The 20,397-nt window shown below is 41.5% G+C and overlaps 1 protein-coding gene across 1 annotated transcript in view; it reads right to left on the bottom strand.

Annotated features, from left to right (window-relative positions):
• Positions 1-1,698: 1,698 nt before the first annotated feature.
• The window catches only part of HECW1 (HECT, C2 and WW domain containing E3 ubiquitin protein ligase 1), a gene marked incomplete at its 5' end in the record, with an annotated part of 125,589 nt that continues 106,890 nt past the window's right edge, over positions 1,699-20,397 (bottom strand). The window contains 6 exons of the mRNA XM_010078769.1: positions 1,699-2,193; positions 9,975-10,173; positions 11,396-11,510; positions 12,857-13,003; positions 17,041-17,170; positions 18,570-18,668. Coding sequence (XP_010077071.1) covers positions 2,082-2,193; positions 9,975-10,173; positions 11,396-11,510; positions 12,857-13,003; positions 17,041-17,170; positions 18,570-18,668 — 802 coding nt within the window. The remainder of the gene's footprint in view (positions 2,194-9,974; positions 10,174-11,395; positions 11,511-12,856; positions 13,004-17,040; positions 17,171-18,569; positions 18,669-20,397) is intronic.

Raw genomic sequence — 20,397 nt, 5'->3', positions numbered from 1 at the left:
GGACTCTCCCTGCTCCGGGATCGTTAGCCGGGAACAGGCTGAGCCTTGGTCATCGGGTGGCGGGGGGTGGGGGGCAGTGTCACTGTGTATCACTCATTTGTATATTTGTATATAGTATTATTTTCAATATTATTGTAGTTTGCTTATTAAATTGTTCTTATCTCAACCCACGAGTCCTTTTTCCCTTTACCCTTTTAATTCTCTCCCCTGTCCTTGGGTAGGGGGGGAATTGTGTGAGTGGGTGTGTGGTTTGGCCCCCAGCCAAGGGCAAACTCATCACAATAGCCAACATAAAAATCTGTGGGAAAGCAGGGTCCAATTCTTTTCTCTGGAGAGAAAACTTAAGGAAATTAGATGTGTCAGACATTGAACTGATCTCCTAATTTGCCAGTTTTCTGCAGCATAGCTAACACAAAACTACCAGTAACAAGCCCCCAAGGGGTTGTGGTATTTCACATGAGCTTCTAGACACCATGATGTTACCTTCTCACTTACCTTCACTCACCCTTCACAAGTTTCTCACTTCGTATTTCATGCATCCTTTAACATATTTAATCAGAAGTAAAGATACTTCGTATTTCCTTTTCCCAGTTAAGACCAACACTTTCAATATCAGATTAGTCTTGGAAAACAAGGGCAGCAAAGATTAATAAATAGAACACAATCAGAGCAGTGAGGGTGATTGTTAACAGCTTCAGCAAAATCCATCCGAAGGGAAGACTACTGCTGTTTTCCTTCATTCCTCACCCTCAGAGTTGGAATACAAAGTACACCAAACTGAAGAGGGTTATGTGTACTGTAACAAGAGCTAGATCTTTAGTTTAGTGGTACCTAACATGCTTGGAGGGCCTTTGGGCTTACTCCAAGAGAAAGTACAACAAATTCTTAACCCAAAGAGAGTTACAATCCCCTTCATCCCTGACAAGCACCCTCATTCACTGCAGCTTCTCATTTAATAGACCCTAGACTAAAACCTTCTGTCTACAACCACTCTTGAGGTTATGGAGATTTGCACTGAACAAGGAAAGAAAAACGACAGAACTGAAAACCGCCTCCAGCAACCATAGAGTAGCCCAGCCTGACAGAAAATACATGGCTTCTGACACATGGCATGGGATTGTCTAGACTTCTCATTTGGAAAGGAGCATTTCAAACATCAGAAAACAAAGATCTGGTAAACAAAACCCAAGGGTATTCATAAGAGTAGAACATTCTTCGTATTTCCCCTTTTCCTTTTCATATACAATACTAAGGAAATGGAGCCTTGTCCTTTATGCTACATAAGACATCCTTCTTGAGTGTGCACAACCTTGTGCTTCTTGTGTGGTAAACATTACAATGGAGATGCCCCTCCCAATATCTCTGAAGTGCAAGTTCTCTCCAGTACTGGCAAGTAACAATCATAACAAGTGCTGTTATGCTTTGCATCGCATTACAGGTTGTTTTCTGAGTTTTTGAAGGTCTTATCTGCACCATGTATCTGGGCCAGTTCCAGCTGATGTAACTGATGTGGATCATGAGTTCAGATATAAATATTTCAGTTTTGCTCACAGGTGTCTCTCAGACGGACAATACATACAGGGAAAACAAGGAAGGATGAAGATATATTTTACCAGCTCTTAGTACTGGATTCAAGAGTTAAGAAGAAAGATGGGCTGTGAATTGACTTAGAAGCTGTGGGCATATAAAAGCTTGGAATGCTTGATGAGGTTTTTTTTAATTTTTTAATCAACGTAGGTGGAAGTAAACATTTATTAACATTTGGTCAAGTGTAGTGTAACTTGCATTTGTATTTTCATTGTTATTAATGGAGGTATGTAGAGATATACAGAAACCTTGAGACAGTTGGTTTTCTATTGCATACAGACTAGCAGTCCGTTGGAAACAGAGGATGAAAGCATGAAGGTTAGATCTTACAGGGCGGCAGTTCTTCATGCACAGCTTTCGTCAATCTTGATTTTGTTTGTTTGTTTGTTTGTTTTGTTTTCAAAAATAAAAACATGGGAAACCAAGATCAAATGATGGTGGACAGGAAAGGTGACATCATCAGCCAGAAAAACACCAGAAGTGCCTGAACCCCCTCATTCAAGTCCAAAGGTGCTAGTTTCTTCAACAGCTGTCAGCAGCTTTTCATACAGCATAGAATATGAGGGGTAAGGTGGAAGATCCAAACGGTTGAAACAAGTGTGTGCCCTGCAAAAGGAAAATATGCTACATGTTAAGCTTAATCTAAATATCTTGAGAAAATAAGAATTGAGAAAACAAGTTCCTACTGACACTCAAGATATTCCAGTTCACTCAAGAGAGATAAAAAGAAATTCTAACTATTAAAGTAAAACTCTCAAATTCAGCCAAAATCTGAGGTACTGAAATGTATATGCACATACACATGAATATTTCCAATAGAAGACACAAGTTAACTATCAACATCATTCTCTGCTATCTCTGCATTAGATGTTGCATGGATCTTGCAGGGATCTTCATGGAGAAGAATGCTGGAGGTCACTGAGGAAGCAGGGGTCTAGTCCCTGATAGGGAGAAAGCTCCACTACTACAATTTTGGTTGCTTTGAGTTTGTCCAAAAAAATGCAACTCAGCTGTACATCCAACACGAGCAGCTAGTAAGTTTTGCACCAGTGGACAAGCATAATGTGATGAACTACATGGACAGAATGGGCTCAGCATGTGTTTATAGCAAGGCAGGGCTGACCGGTAAAAGACCATGCTGGGATCTGCTAACTGGAAGGTTGCTCCTAAAAGGAAGGCTGCTGAAAATGTACCTGTAAGTCAGCTGTTGGCCATATGCTGCAAGTCTGGCCTTTAAATGTTATTTATTTGTAGTAGCCACAGCAAAAGCAAAATATTTTGTGAAGAGCAAGCTGACAACTTGATGACCCTCTCTTCCCCCAGTTCTATCATTACATTTACCCTCATTTGGCAGCGCCTTCAAAAGAAGCTGTGGAACTGGTTCCATGCATGCCTCCACCTTGTTGCAGCTTTTCTGGTAGCAGCAATTAGACCCAGATGCGGACTGCACTGTGTGAGGTGTTATACAAATGTGGAGCAAAGAAACAGTCTCTGCCCCAACAATTCATCCATTTCAACTGACTGCGAAAATGTAGACCTCATTCAACAAATGGGGGGGGGACACATTTTCATTAAAATGGCTTTTTTTTTTTTTTTTTCAGTCAGCTTGGAGTTTTATATGATGCTAGAAATATTTGTTTCCTCCTCTTGCTCCCTCTGATAAATCTGAATTGACAAAACTCTACAGAAGGAAATGTGGCCTCAATGGTTAAAAAATGTCTAAATTCCTGGCCCTTAAGCTGTGAAGTTGTTTTAGCTTTTCTAGATCATATTTCAATTCAATGTTGTTTCTTCAAAATTGAAGCAGAAGAGCTATCTTGGAGAAACTATTTGAAACCGTGCTAGTCATCTCTTAGGCCACCCAGAAAGTGAGAAAAGCATGATACTTGGTAGATGGGCTGGCCTGAGACTTGCAGATTCAGAGGGAGAGTTTTATCTAGCACCAGTGGTGAATCTTTAAAAGCAATCAGGCAACTGAAATAGCTGGAGGCATGTAATCTTCACGGCATCACACAATTTCAATTAGAGGAGCTGTTACCATCCCTTTCCCCCTTCTGAATGAAGATCTGTTAGCTGGTCACTCTCAGAGGGAGTATACAATAAACACAGGATTTGTGGAAATGAGCTGGGAACACATGTGAGCTAGTGAAAAAGGAACCTTAAGAAAGCCATTATTTAATACATCTCTTGAAATTAAACATGGCAGCTCATGTGTATTATCCCTGAGTAGCCTTGCACTGTGTATTGTTATCTCAGCAATCTTTGGCAGTGTAAGTAGCTTCTACAATCCATTGCCAATACACATCAGCCACCAGTAGTTAATTAACTGAAGGATTCTTGTAGTCCATTCAGAGCATGTTTATCATAGGCAAGACAGCACCATTCAGAGACAGCTGGTCTTGAGGAGCTCAGCTGCCTGGCTCCAGAACTGGAAGCAGCATAGTTGTGGTGGCTCAGGTATGGATTCTGCTAGTATAACTTCGCTGAACCTAAAGTAATATCTCTGTATGGTACTTAACCATGGCACATTGAACTGTCTGAGACCACAGCATCTCAGACGTCGCTATTGTGCGTTGCAGACATATCCACAGCCACTGACTCTAGTGTTTACTTTCTTCCAGACACTCATCTTGACTGATCATCATCCATCTCATTTCATACTGGTTATAAAACAACCTTGCAATGCTGTTGACTTTTAGTAATACCTGACCTAGTCAAACGCAGAAAAAAGATCCATTCCTTTTCCTCTTAATGAGGTTTACAGAAATGGACTCTTCTGTAGAAGGTCTCAAGGAATTTATTGTGGGGAGAAACTATTAACAAAGAAAGGAAGAAAAAGTTAACATGTCTAGAAACACTGAAGCATTTTGCCAAGCAACCTCTTGTGTTCTGCAGTTCAACAACTTTGTAGAAAAAAGTCCTTTCACTCCAAAAAAATGCCATCAAATAAAAAATGAAAACTAATTTTCATTTAGGTTAATTTTGGTTAGGTTTACACTTCTACCTACTTAAGGTGCAAACCACAATATGCAAAGTCATAAGGGCAAAACCTGCGTTCAAATTCTGGTCTGTGAAACTAATGTGGATCTACTGCAACTCCAATGGTGCCAGTGAAGCCCACTCCATCTTACAACAAGATAATTATGTGCAAAATTGTCTGGTATACATAAAGCCATGGGTCTAATTGGTTCTTTGTTGCAAAGGTCAGACATGGTGTCTACTTGTGTAACTGAACATATTCTGCCTCACCTGAAATAAGAGAGTGTTCCCTCTGTCCTCAGTATTGCTGTACATAGTGCCTTTGCCTCTTGCAACTGAAAACTTTTAATTTCCAAACTGGGTAAAGACAAATTGTTCAGCCTCTAGTCTGTTATATCATATTGCTGTGTGATACTGCAGTACACAGGGTGATTAAGAGGCAAGGATATCTTCCATAACAGCCACTGTTGCCTAACTTTGTGCCTTGTCCTCTGAAGGGGTAAGTTCATAGAATCACAGAATGGTTTGGGTTGGAAAGGACCTTAAAGATCATCGAGTTCCAACACCCCTGCCATGGGCAGGGACACCTCCCACTAGCCCAGGTTGCTCAAAGCCTCATCCAGCCTGGCCTTGAAGTTCTTCCTGAATGGTGTTGACCTCCTACTACTGATCCCAGTGAGAGTGACTACAGTAAGCATAATCCAGGGAACATTTGCTATTTTGTAGTACTGGGCTTGCTGCACATATTGGGGTGAAAACTTTACATGAGCAGTGCAAGAAACAGTCATTGCAATGAGAAAAGTCTTTCTTCCCTTGATTAAGCCTCCTACCACATAAGCCTACTGACATTTGAGAGGGTGGTCAGGGACTGAGAGGTCTAGAATAAGAACTAGATTGGTAAGAGCTTTTATGGAAAGGATTCTGGCTTGTCTAGAAGAAAATGCAAGATAAAATTGTACAAACCAACTCTGACCCTCTGTGCCCTAATCCTCCAGTAAGTAAAGCAGTAAACAGACTGCTTTAAAATAGCATTCTACTGGCACTTTGTCTTTATTGCTCAGAGTAGTTTTGATGGATCTGAACCTTTAATCTTGCTCACTGTTCACAGTGCTGTGCTATTTCTTTCCTTTTAAGAAGTATCTCTAAAAATTGTAAGTATAAGCTTTTAAGATTTTTTCATTCTTCATTTTTTGTTGTCACTTCCTTTAATCCCCATAGCAATGAGAGTCCAAAGGCAGTAAGTGTGCACAGAACCCCTTCCTATCTTATGTATCTTGAACCCATCAACTAAAATAAGACTTGCGTTCTAACATAACTATGCCTGTCAGGCAGCAACTGGGCACTTCTCCTTTTCACCTTGTTTTCTATAGATGAACCCACAAGCCCCTCTCTGATCAACCTCAGGACCCACAGGTATCAACTTCTGTTCCTTTTGTCTGTAAGAAGGAACACTTAGATGCTGTCTGGGAACCACTGCTTTATAGATCAATGTAGTTTTGTAGATGTATTTCTGTTGTATGTGAGAAAAGATAAAAAAGAAGAGGGATAGAAGATAAGGAATGATAAAAGACAGCAAAGCACACTCAGTCCACTGGGAAAAAAGGAAATTATGAGAATAATTCTGTAGTCATACACAATCTTTTCTTAATTGCTATATGGGATTCTGGGGTGATTAAATACTTGTTCATCTAATAGGGAGGAACAGAATTCTCTCACAAAAGATCAGATGTTTACTTGCACTGGTAATCTTTATCATACATAAACCACAGACAGCACGGTGGTAATCACTAACATTACTCTGCTGAATTAAAAGCTCTTTGGATGAAAGGGTAGTTGCAGCTCAGCACTGGTGGGGAAAGTGACCTCACTGCATCAAATGTTATTGTTTGAATCACGGCGATACATGCTGAGGTTCTTAATTGATACTCAAACAGGAACAACCTTGGAGCTGACAGGAGTTTTGGCCAGGTGAGGAGCACAACCAGAAGATGCAGCAGTTGCATTTGTAGGCATTGAACACTTTTGCAGCCTGAGGTTTTAAGAAGAGGGAACTGTTGTCTCCTATAGCTACAGTAGAAAACATGCTAGTTCTTTGCACAGGTTTGTTTTGGGCCATGAGCTCTTCTCCCACAATATCAGATAAAGCTATGTTATTCTAGCTAGAAAGCAAGTGCCTGTCCATTAACGCTTGGTGAGGAACACAGAATAAGTTAGTGTGAAACTGCTGCTACAGCTGATTCGGTGTTAAATACCTGCATGATCCAGGAAAGGTGAACAGAGGCTTCCTGCTTCAGAGGACCACCACTACCCTGTTCGTGTAAGGGAACTGGTACTGATGAACAAGAGCACTGATTTAGAATGGAGTTACTGGATTCTTAAGCTTCCTGAAAAAGTCTTGCTTATCCTCTGTGCTTTCAAGAAGCACTCTAGACATTATGTATTAACAGTTATTCTTCAAAAAATGCTGCATTTTAGAAATTTATACCATGCTTCTTTTCCTGGGGGTGCCACGTTGCTGTCTCAAGTGCAGACCCATGTCTGGTTTAGGTATTATCGCATCTTTGCTCAGTAAAAGGAAATGGCAGCTGCATGCTCCATTGCCGAAGTGTAAGGAGAAGATGTAAGGGAGAGTCACTCACTACTTCAGCTATCTGGAGCAGGAGTGAGAGAATACAGAAAGAGTCCTGGACTCTCCTGATAGAGCTAAAAGTTACCTCAATGCTTTGTAAAGGAGCTGAAAACCCAAAGGTCAGACTAATCTATCCCCAGTGACCCACCATCTACGTGGATGTCAGGAAAGCCAAATGCATCAGCTTTATGCAAGCTTCCGTAACACCTCTCACAGCATCATTTATTGGGTCAGAGGCCAAGAACTAAGGCCAGTAACTAAGAGGTGCAATCTACACCTAAGCACATAAATGACTAAATCTTATGATTGCTAAGACGTGGGAAACCTAGGGTTGTTTTCCTAGGACTTTGAAAACATGGAGCAAGGGTAATTCTCACTTTGAAACTGTAGGAATTGTTAGAAGGACAAGGGAATTTTTTGTGGTTTACTTTAAACAGCTAAAGTTAGTTACGCTCATATCGCAGGGGCCAAAAGGCCTACAGGATATGACATGAGACTTTTTTTTAGCCTCTAAGTCTAAGTAAATACGTAAGTAAATCTAAATAAACATGAGCAATCCATAATCAGGCATTTAAAAAAGTTTAAAATAACATTTATTTAGTTGCTTAACTAAGGATTTAGGGAGCCTCCAGGTTTAGCCTGTGTGTTTTATGTATTTCTTAACACTATGTATACTTGGCAGCACCCATAATTTTATAAAAATGCAGGTAATAATTCACCATGATCAAGCTGTGTTTATTCCCCATGAGCAAGTGTTGTTTCTCTTTCCCCTGGCTAAAAAGAATGCAGAGCTCTAAGACTTCTAAAAGGTGCTAACAACTTTCACCTGGAAAAGAGGCCTCTTGCAGGGAGAGCAACAGGTTGGGTGATCAGCAGACAAACATAAAAGTCCTTAATGTGAGTATCTCCGGGCTAACTGAATCTAGGTCATAACTAATGCCTAGGTTCACAAAGAAAATTAAACAGAGCAGAAAGAGGCCAATTACCTTTTCAGAACTTGATAGGTCAGCCCAGGGCATTTTCTGTGCACACGCCAAGGTGCACCCTCCCCTCTCGCCCCTTTTCCATCCCAGGAGTGCAAAGAGAGCTCTGCAGAAATGCTGCACATGTCTGTGGCTTCCGTTTGCTGCCTGTCTACAGGCAGGGATGCCCCTGGCCCGCTGAATGCCCTTGGCCAGCTCTGAAACCCTTACATAGAACCAGACTATATATATGCTGCAAAAGGAGGACCAGGCTTACGCATAGCAAACTGTAGCTCTCAGGCTTTCTTTCCACACTGCTGGCTGAAGCTCAGAGGCCATGAGTCATCTCACTGACCTTACATGTTTTCATCTGGTTTTAAATCTCAGTGCCTACATCTAGCTTTTATGTAGGCTCTAGTTCTCCATATAGTCTCTGTAGTGTCTTTATGGTTGATGGACATAAATCAGAATGCACCAGGAGTGGCTCAGATGAGCTAGTTTAAATGTCTGTGTACAGGTGAGATGAATTGTGCCTTAAAAACACTTACTGCCCTTTTCCTGACTTTAGAGGGAGTCAGTGTAAGATGTCAGCTCAGAATGCCTGCTATAACGCCCTGGTCTAGCTCCTGTCTCCCCGAAGCATAAGCATGGATTTGAGCAGGCTGGTACTAAGAGGGTGACCATACTTGGATCTTCCCTCTCCAGAAGACTCTGGAGGTCTGCTCAAGTCCGTGTTTTATAGTATGCTTCTGGGTAAACAACATGGATTGCAAGTAACTAGAAAACTGGACCAGACCCATTGTTAACTGACTGTCTGAATGTATCTGCAAGGTCTGCAAGGTGTTTTTTTCTCTGTACCATGAAAGTAGCCTCCTTTGGACTGCAGCTGAAAGCAAATTATAAGAGCAGGCAGAAAGCATGTGCAAATATTATGTAAAAGGGTCACGTAGCAAAAGTATCTCAGAAATACCAGGATGTGGCCCCATGAAAAATGCTCTGTACTCTCAATGGGGCAGAGCCTCAGGCAAATGTAAGGACATTCAAGAGAAGGTGACTCCCTTCAGTGAGGAAGGAGGAGTGCTGGTCATGCATAACGTGCTGGAGCAGAACTCAAAGCTGAATGTATCACTGGCTCTGCCATGGTTCTCTTGGGTGGCCTCAGACAAGTCAGAGCACTTCTCTGTGCCCCGGTCCCTTTGTCCTGAAAAGGGAGATGACCCCTCCTTTGGGGAGCACTGTGAAGTCTACTGACCCTGTATGACATTATGGCTCATTTGCTCTGAGCTGGCTGACTGAACTAGATGCAACAAATTGGGTATTAGCACCAAACGGTCTGAAGTCCCTTCACTAAGTTTCCTCGTGATGAAAAAGTGGAACTATCAGAGCAAATGAAGGGATTACACTCAGGTCTCTGGCCAAAACTCAGAGACAGATTCTGGCTCTTATGGCTCTGTAAACTCACAAGTATTTTTACTAGTATTTTGGAAGTAAAGGGAACAGAATCAGCTGCAGGCTCCTGCTGGTCTGGATCTGTTCCAGAGTCAAAATCAGAGAACTAGGTTTGGACCTACGGAAATCTTTACCTTAACTATTTCCCAGGATTCAAAGTAGTTTAAATTGAATCTGTAAATCAAAAAGGCAGTAAAAGAAAACACTTTTCTATGAATGTAATTACAGAACAAACTGATAATTGTTTCTTTGCTGTTTTAAGATGTCCTTACTGTATTCATGATCCTTCATTGGCAGAGAGATGCAAAAAAGTACCTGGCTCACCCTTCTCCCAGCACCTCTGGTTTTGTATCCTAGTTGGGACATACCTTGGGAGGGAGGTTATTTTCCCCCATTTCTCTATACAGAAGCGCCGTAGCCCATTGCTCCCTCGGAGAGCTGCAAAGCCCTCGTATGGCACGCTTGATGTTCCTGTGACAAATTGCAACAACCGGAGTCTCTGCTCATTGTTAAATCTCTCCACTGCTGCCCAGAACCACCGTATTACTATGTGTCCATCATGGTAACCTAAACCAAGAAGCGAGAGAGAAATTAAAATCACCTCCCTCCAGGTAGGATGTGCGACATCGAAATATGTTCCCACTAGTGTGGGGCAGTAGATCTCCTACAGAAAAGATCCTGACCTAACAATATATCTTGTTCTTGATGAGCAGTAGGTCCCAGCCCCCATCTTGTCCTGGCTGTGGATACAATAATATTACTAACTCATCTGAAACCCCGAAACTCATATATTTGAGGTTCACTGGCCTCTCACAAATCCCTTGGCAAGAACTGGGGTTACCTGCATGAGATACAGAAGTCCAATTGCGATATGCCACACAGTCCGAGTTCTAACAACTTAACAATTTCTGGTTCACAAATAAATTCTCTTTTGGATTGCAATAGTGTTTAACACATGGAGAGGAGTTTGCTGCCACAAGCTCTTCCCTGGCAAACTTTGCACCTCGGGGGCTCTGTGCCTTGGTTTGTGCTAGTGAAAGCCAGCATAAACCCAGGCTGAATCTGTTTCAATAGCTAAACAGAAAAAAGGAGGAGGAGAATAACTTGGGGGAGCAGCTGTGCTTCAGCTGCGTATTTCAAGGTAACATGAAGGCCAGGCAGTGAGCAGCAAAGACTTAAACCTTGTATTTCAGGGGAGGATCCATGAACCTCAGGGACTTTCCTTTTGTAGTGCAGAACTGGTGGATTTCACATATATCCATCACCCAGCGTAGCCTGGATAACTCATGCTCAGCGTTTAAAGCAAAACCAGGTGAAGCATTAGAGGAGAAGGAAAGAAAAAATCCAACTTGACATAGTTTAGGCTGAGGGGATGGTGAAGCAAGATCTGTATTTGTTGAAGTGTAATTGGGAATTGTGAAATTCATCTCTTGAATTCAGCTCCCTGCTGAAGCCAAGAAGACTTGTGATACTACTTTCAGGGAGGCCAGGAGTTCATTTGCAGTCCTCTGAGTAAATAACTTTTAGAGCTAATACTGCAAATCCTTGTCAGTTCTTAATAATCAAAACTCCTGTTAAGTCAGTAAGAACTGAGTGGGTAAAATCTGGACAGAAGTAGCAGAAGCAACTTCAGTATTATTACATCTGTTGATCCAAACCTTCCACAAAAACTTCCTGAATAAAATAGGGCATTTCCCTCAGGAAAGACAGAAGGAAAAGACGGACCAAGTCTTTCATGTTTTAGACTGACAACAGTCAAGGTATTAGTAAGCATCAGCAGGCAGTTTACCTCCACGATATTCTGTGTTGTTACGCCAGTCATTGAGATCTATTTCTGCAGTGCCAGCTATAACCAGCTCCAATTCTCTGGCATCAAAAACAGAGACAAGCCTGGAGTCTACAACCTGGAACAAAAAGCACTTGTAAGCACGGTTTCACACTGGAAATAAAGTAGCTGCAATGTCTCATTAACCTATGGCTCTGATGGCCAGCTCTTTATTCTGACCAAGTCTGCATGCTGTCAGCTAACGTCCACTCCTCTGCTGATAAATCTGTGCTCTTCTTCAGGGAGTCTGCTGATGTTTTGAGCTGCAAACAACGATGACACCTGAGATTTGACCAGAATGAAACAATACAAGTGACAGGACGTAATCTGTGCAAAACATTCTTCATTGTTACATTCATTCTGTCAAGTCATTTTGATAGTCAAAGTTTGTATTTATAACATGGAGCATTCATTTTATATTTGTTTCACATTGGAACTTGATTACAGTTGTGTAGGAGTGTCCTCAGGTCTTCACTGAGGATGCAGCTGAGGTTCGCTTTCTTATTATGTGAAACCAAAAGCTTAAATGGCCTGCAGTATTCCCAGTGAGAAAAAGCTAGTGAACCATATGCACACTTTAGTAAACCCTACGGAGACACTTAGACAAGCCCTTTCTAAAAGTAAGGGCAGACCAAGTCTGTTCAGCTACAAAGCCACCCACACTGGCTTCCACCCCCAGTGGAAGTGCATGACTGGTTGGAGCCGTTATTTGCCACTACTATTCTGACTGTCCATTATCTGTCATTTCATTTTCCAAGGCTGCCATTCTTTCAGTTTATTTTCTCTGCGAGGGGAAACTCAACTTCTACTTATATTATACAGCTGCCAGGGCAAGATACATATTTAAATATGATTAGTAAGGGCGGCAAGAATAGGTGACTCCATGGGTTGGTCAGCAAAGCCATAGGTTTTCATCCAGTCTTTGTCAGTCCTTGCACCAGCTCTGCCAGAAGGATGTTCTCAGATCCAGGTCTTCAGCAAAGATAAATTAGCAAAATCCAGGGGCAACAATGGAGCAGCATCCATGAATACCAGTAAGGTAATAGCTGACTGCAGCCTAGGACCAACTTTACTGGAATGAGTCCCCAAAGATACAGCGTGTCACACCAGCTCCTCACTGAAGTGTACAATTCTTTACACTTTTCTTTTGTATCACAGCAGGGTAAAACAAAATTTGCAAATGCTTACTTCTCTTACTATGTGAATGGAAAGCTGTATCTTTCTTAGCTCTTGATCATGATGATTTAGAATTTATGCTTTCAGAATACACATTTCTTTCCTTTCTCCCTTAATGCTAAACATGCCATATCGAAGGTCCCTGACTCTATAGATCCAGGCACTCTCAATTCCTTGCCATCTGTGTCTGTTTAGGCATTTCCTAGGGTTCCAATGAAGGACAGTTTGGAGCATCATTTTGTTACTTACTTCGTAGAAGCCACGGACCAGGGCCTCTGTTTGCTGAACCACTCCTCGTTCCACTCGCCACTTAACCATTCTCTCAATGTACTCTTTTTTGTTCTTTTCTGTCACTGCTGTATTTGCCCCTCCAGATTTCAACTCTCTCTCTGTCACCTACAGAACAAAGATAAATAGTGGCATAGCAACGTATGGATCACATTGTGTTTCAAATTTAAATTGTACTTTGAAAATGTAAGTGAAAAATATAACAGCCATACTTCTAGTTCTGCACTCTTGGCCCCTTGCCTATTTGCAGCAGAAACAAAAAGGATAATGAGGGACACACCCCCAGTAACCTTTAGGTTACTTCAAACTGTACCAGCAAAGACTGATTCGGAGACCGCCACGTGTAAGCCATGTACAATGTGCCGCTCTGGCTCATCTTTTCATCCTTCTCCTCTCCTTTCCCTCCCTAGGAGCTGCACAGAGGGTGACAACCGTACCAGCTTGCTACTTACTGCAGATTATCCAAGCAATGGTGTGGGAAACAACAGGGTGGAGAAGCAATCCCAGTATTGGAATAGGCAGACTATTTTGCCAACTGGAAGGGATATCTACTTGTCTCTTAGGCAACAAGGGTTACCCTTCTCCAAGTGCTCATAAAAGTGTTTACTCAGAAATGCCAGTAGCCACACAAATTATCACAAAATGAATACTCCCAATACGCTACCTAAACAAGACCTGTACAGCACCCTGCACAGATGGCAAACATGTGGGATTCAGAGTTTTGTATCAGCCATCCAAATCTAAGAAGCGTTTGTACTGTAAATAATTTTTATTTAAGCCAAGAGCTACAGCATTTCATTGCATTTTAATGGCCAATTTAGTTGGCTTGTGCTACTAAGGCTTAAGATTGAGAAGAGATTTAAGGAATCAATCTAGATTCTACCCAGCAAGCACATACTCCTCACATATGACAGAAAATAATACTTATCTTGCAGTTATTTTCACATTCAGTGTAGTGGATTTAAAAGGAAGAATGTTTTGCTTTCCTCTCCAGTTTTCTGATGCAATAACAATGATGTCTAGCACACACAGTGAATGAGCTGCATGAATACATATTCATTATTTGTATTATTTACATATTATTTATATTATTATCTATGTATTAGCCCAACAGACAGCACACAGCATATGTAGTATTTAGGTCACTTCGCTTGAGGGACCTGTTGTAATATTATGAATTATGGAAACACTCAATGAGTCACCTAATCTGTAGCTTTGTTGAGAAACAGCAAGAACGAGTAAGGTTGGATGTAATGAGTTAGGAATTCTTAGCTGGTTCAGGTTAAATTCCCAAATGTAAATCACTACATCACCATTATACAAGCAACACTGTGTCATCCAGAGGGTAAGACTCTGGCCCAGCTGCCATCCTGCATTCTTTAAGACTGTGTGGCATTAAGATACATCTGTCAAAACCAATGACTATACGTTGTCTAGTGTTAAGCATGACCTTAAGCCTAGATGTTCTAAATCTCCTGCAAGACTTCCCACAAATACCTAGACATGCTTGTGATGTTTTCAATTTCTCATTATCCATATAATTTCAAATGCAATTAGCTATCTAGAATTGGAGGCAGGCAATCAATAACAATGTGTCGTTGTTGTTTCTTTCTTGTTCATAGAGGCATTAACCACAGCTGCGAGCTGGAATTCAGAATCAGGTTTCCTACTAGCAAGGAGACATTTCAACTAATCCAGCACATTCCTTTTACCTGACTAGAGCAATTGCCAGGGCTGGGGAGAGGGGCCCTATCCACATGTAGAGATACAGAGCGTGGAGACAGGCCTGGAAGAACACTTTCTACTGGGTAAAAGCACGAGAAAGTACTTAGGGTCACAAGCAACTGACCCCTCTGTCTTACAAGCAAAACTGTCAAAATTGGCATCCAGTCCCCACCAGTAAAAATGTGTGACACTTGGTTTGACATGGTATCTTTGCTATTATAGTAGTGCTCCAGTGTGCAAGAAGGCTAGAGCTCCTCGGTAGTATATTCTAATAAAAAAGGTACCAAGAAAGAGGATTTGTCCCGAATGGTTTAAAAGCGAAATACATGTCAGAGATGAGACAAGAAAGAAAAAATTAAAGTAGTAGTGACTGGTCCATAATAAAGTCATTGTGGATGCAGGACAAAATGGCTGTAACCCATCTACCACCCAGCTTCTCAAAGAGCCACTATTTCTTGTTTCCCCTACCCAGCCCTTGAAATCCATCTTTCCAAATATTAGCAGAGCTCCCACTGTGATCTACACTTGCACAGGTATCCAGAAAAGATGGCATTTAACTGGCCAGATACTCTTGGCATGCAAGAATTTCCAACTGGGATCCATCTGTGAGCATAAAATGTGATTGCTATTTCTTCCTTATTTAGCTGTCAGCACTTAGCAAATTTCAGAAGGGGGAAAATCTCACTTTCACTGAGGACTCTTGGATTCTGACAGTCATAATTCAGAGCAAGAGCCATTTTTTTTGTCACCATCACTAGATCTAGCAAGGTTATTGTCTAGTAAATATGAAATAAAGTACTAGACAACATGTGAACTGGCATAAAAATCTGGCTTTTAGTTTGCTTTCATATCATGGTATCTACAAGAGATTGTGATTTTTTTCTGTTCTCTTTGGAGCCATCTCTTATCTTTCACAACAGACTCCTATGTAATTGTCTAGCTCTTTTCTCTGGGGAGAGCATAACAGGTAATTAGTGTGCCAAGTACTACCTTTAGATGCATCAGGGCAATTCAGGCTGAGAACCTTATTCGTCTTTGGAGTCTTCCAATGTAAATACAAACTTATCTCATCTGTCTTTATGGATATGTCTGTATCTTTCTGTCTGTCTTTGTGTATTAGTCTTATATAGCCATACCTTCCAGGGAAACCACCGTACTGTCAACTGAATGTCAGGAGAGCTCTCAGCTCAAAACCTATGAAAAAACTCTGCAGTTAAGCCTGTGGAAAAACAGTGTTACCTTTCCTGCGGGGGCTTCTTACTTCAATTTATGTGCCCCATCCTTTTAATTTCATCCACCCCTCACTCCGCTCATTCGTTATGACCTTGTACTATAAGCAGACTAAATTCAGTTTTGAAAATATCCCCTGAAGTCTTGCTTGCTTTCTGTTACTTTCAAGCTTACAGCTGAGCAGCCCTTGAACTCTCATGGCCAGAATTCCTCCCCTCAGAAACTAGTTTAACTCTTCCCTAGCTCACAGAGCTACCCTAGCTCTGTGCAAACTCCTCCTGTCGACTTTGTTTTCAAAGGCTAAGAGCCACTCTCTGTATGTTCCATCTGACCTCTCTGCTCCCTTGGACACGGCATCTGCTCCTTACACAAGTTAACTTCCATCCCTCGAGCAGTACTTGGTGAGCTTGGTTCTTCAGTCTCTGAAGTTTTCAGTATCTCCTTGAAGGTCACTAATTTTGGTCTGAATATTGTTTTGGGTCCCTTCAAGGCTTTCCAGAGACAGTTTTAAGCTAGCATGGGTTACAACAGCAAAGAGCACCAGAGCTTCAGGGCAAGCCAAACAATCCTCCAGGAGACACTTGTTCTGGTTGCCAGTCTGCACTTAAGCCAGGGTTGTGCCCTATTGAGGCTACAGTTATCCAGGTCAGTTAGGTTAAAGGGAATTGTCTGACAAAGGTGGAGCTGAGTGGCAGAAAGCATAATAACTGGATGTACATAGCAAGTTGTTAGGTAGGTGCAAGATAAGTAGGAGACAGAATGAATCTAACAGGGAGATATCAGACAAAATAATGGTGAGAGTTGCCAGGTCTTACACCACCTGCCAAATGTTTTTCTTCTCTCCTAACCCCCCATCCTTTCAGTCACATCAGCTTTAAGTTCCATTGCTTACATTCATAAAACGTCACAGCTGTGTGAACTACACCCTGAAGAGAAGAGCTGCACTCCAGAGAATTCCTCTTGCTCATCAGTGTGTGGCTCAACAGGCTTGTAGGGGGGCTGGTATTTTATACTATACACACTAAGAAGAAACATCTGCATTCAAACAGGTGGCTTGAAAGAAACAGAAGGTAGGAGAAGAAAATGTTATTGAAAAGCTAAAGGATATGTTCTGACAGAAAGATGTTCAACATGCTCAACTTTGTCAGCTTCAAATTTGCTTTTCAGATGTTTCACATAGCTGTGCTCACCTGTCCAAACACCTCCTCGTTCACTGTGAAGGTGAGATCCAGGATATCCGTGATGTTATTATCCTTCATCCACTGCAAGCTCTGATGGAACTCTTCATCCAAGTACTCTAAGTCGCTTAAATCACACGGCCTGATTGCGAGGCAAGAAAAAAAGATGTAGCTGAATATATGACCCCATGACTGTTGGCAGGATGACTTACTACTAAGAACATGAAAAAATTTATGCCGAAGATCCAACATAAAGCTGGTGTTAACATCAAAACCTGTTACACAGACCCTCTTAAAGCAGTTCTGCAACTGTTCGCTTTGCATGGCTGGGCTCAAGGCCAAATCTGTTGGCTGCCTGCACTATTTGCTGTCGGAAAGCACCCCTAGGGCTTGATTTTATGTGAATCTTCAGGATACCCTGCACTTGAGAGCACATGCTTACCTTCAGTCTCGATGGGCCCCACCATGTCGTGCCTGGCTGTTTCCATGTCTCTGTCATGCTCAAAGAAAGCACAGAAGGCATACGCACGTAAGGCAGACCAGGCAGCCTGAACTTCTGCTAATAAGGAGTTGGCCTTAAAGGGCAGGTGGATGTTACAAGCAGTCTAGTTTCAAATCCCCTAAAGGGGCAATAAGGATGCAGGGAGAACTCTAGGTTTCAGGCTATTTCCAGACTAGCTCAGATACAATATAGATATGAGTGTTTGGACCCCAGCAATTCTCACTGTTAAAAAATTAAAATCAAATACAGCTGAAGAACTCAAGGACTGCTAAGATAAATATCTTTGCTGATTTGGAAGCATCCTAAATAATAAACTACTTCAACTAAGCTTTATTCTGCTCTTTGTCATTTAATTGCAGTCTTGACTTACTACTTATGACTTTTCTTATTGCTGCAAATTTTATGTACCTTCTCACCTTGTCTTATTACAGTCTATTAATTAAAGAGGGACAGATTGTCAATTAAAGTTAACCTTATAAACTTGACATTTAAAGTAATATATTATTGGTAGCTTCTGCTTACCAGTGTAAAAGACAGTAGAAGACCAACGAGAAACATTCACTGTTTATACCTTCATTAGCGTTCCTAACTAACCCAAGTTGTGTTTGGAATGAAAACCTACCCCACCAGTGAGGGATGAGAAATTATATATTTTTCTTAATATGACACCCCCCCTCTCCTTTTTTTTGTTGTTTTGTTTTGTTCCATCAAAGATGCTTTTCAGACTTCCATGTAGTTGAAGTTTGATAACTTTCCATCCATAGTAAGTTCTGGAATTTTGGGTCAGTACTTTCAAATGTGTGTTCCTAGATGTCATACTATTTATACACTTTTATCAACATAGTCAATTTTTATAAAGGGCAAGTTCTTGAAGAAAGTGAAGAAAAATTAAAACATTTGTTTTCTGTCACAGACCAACCAACCAACAGTGGAAAGGACTTGAAGGTCAGAGCACTTGAGGCAACGCCACAGGGGTCTGTGTCTCTGTAGGACTCCCTTTGGGATCACTGTTTCTTCATGGTTTCATGCTTATACTTACAGCCTTAGCAGTGCTTTGTAGAACGGCCTTGTGAAGAAAGCATCAAGAAGATACTGATGAATGAGAGCAAGACCAAGAATACGACCGCTGAACCTGAACCTGCAATATAAAATTGCAGAGTAAACACTGTATAACTCAAGACATTCGGCATAGAAACTTACACAGGTATTGACTGTTGATTGTTTCTCACTTAGTTTCTTACATTTATTGATTTATTTCTTTTTTTCCAAGCAGATATCTAACACCACCCCTCACATCTCTGACCAATGATGGATGTCTTCTTGATCCATCTCCTACAGTACCCATACGTGCAGCTGGCATGTTCTATGTTCTCTTGTGCCAAACCAATGAATGTTGTGAAGACTCACCCTCTGTGATCTTTAGTTGAATGTTCTGATACAGACTCCACCAAACATAATATTTAGCGAGTAAAATACTATAATACTCCACCTCACCTCTGCAGAAAACATACCGTCAAAACAGCTACAAAGAATATTTGGTGAATCAGTATATCCAGTTTCTGACTGGTTACAACCCTTTCAAAGGTGGGGCTTTAAAGTACTTTACAAGGTTAATGAATTGACTTCCCAAGGGGGACTGTTGTGACCAAGAAAACATATTAAAACCAGCTCAGGCAAGCTGTCCCCAGACCACTTTCTTAATGGTGATGCTCAGCAGTCGTCAGTATTTACGTACTCTTGTGTTTGTTTCTGTTTTCTAAGAACAATGCCTAGTCCCGCTCGCAGTACACTCAGATAATGCCCTGCCCATTAGAATCTATGACCTATGATGATAAGCTGTTAAATTTTTCTCTCTATGATTTCTTCTATGACTTTTGAGATATTCTTCCATCAAATGTGGTTTTAAATTGGTAATCTCAGACAGAAAAATACAGAACTGGTGTGAGCCCAGGTCAGTTTGTTTTTTGTAAAAACAACACAGAAAAAAACCCAACATCCCAAGTGTGAGCACTCCAATCTTGAGCTGACTGACATCACAGTAAAGTTTTACCGTGCAAAAGATGAGAAACAGATCAAAAAGCCCAGAAACCATTCCTCCCACTACAGAAACCAGTGCAAAGACCCCTCCTGCATATGAATGAAACATGAGTCTCATTGTAATAAACGCAGCGCAGAATATCTGTTCAGTCAACTTTATCCTCATGGGACAGAACAACAAGTGCTCAGTATGTCAAATGGGGCCCAAAACAGCATGTTGTGGGCCCAATTAGCATTTACATCACCCCAGGAGCTGCCTCTGGGTCCCCTGCATCCATGAAAGGTGCTTATGATATGCAGCTGACTGGTAACAGAGGAGTGATTATATTAACCCCTTACAGCTGTTTCCACAGCAGCAACAAAGGGCAGCTGTTGGGTCTAGTTAGGGCCTGCTTCACTTCACTTGTGCTCCGGTGCAATGTTTCCAGGAAAAAGCAGTGAAAAGAGAGGGAGCTGACACAATAAAAGCACAGTGGAAGCCAGACAGCTCAAATCCCAGAAATGCTGAGCCTGTAATCCATCAGTTTTACTGCACCTTCAGGATCTATAATCAAGTCCATTTGTCCTAAATAATGCATGTCGACTTTTTTTGGTTTTGCTCTTCGCCACCCCCTTCCCCCATCCATCCCTATACATTTTGAAAGTTAACGTTGAACAAAAATACTACAAGCAGTGGGTGTTCCTCACCACAAAGCTCACCCCATGGCTACTCCACTGCGCAGGGCTAGGCAGGCAGGAGCTATTTGGAATAAAGTAAAGCTGAAAGTAAATTGCCAAGAAAAGTCTCACGGATTTGGGAATGCTGTTTCTCCTAAGAAATGGCTTGAAAT

The sequence above is a fragment of the Pterocles gutturalis genome, unplaced genomic scaffold (assembly GCF_000699245.1).
Source record: "Pterocles gutturalis isolate BGI_N339 unplaced genomic scaffold, ASM69924v1 scaffold6306, whole genome shotgun sequence".
Taxonomy (NCBI): Eukaryota; Metazoa; Chordata; class Aves; order Pterocliformes; family Pteroclidae; genus Pterocles; species Pterocles gutturalis.
Note: the sequence above shows the minus strand (reverse complement) of the source record. Positions and strands in the feature narration are given on the sequence as shown.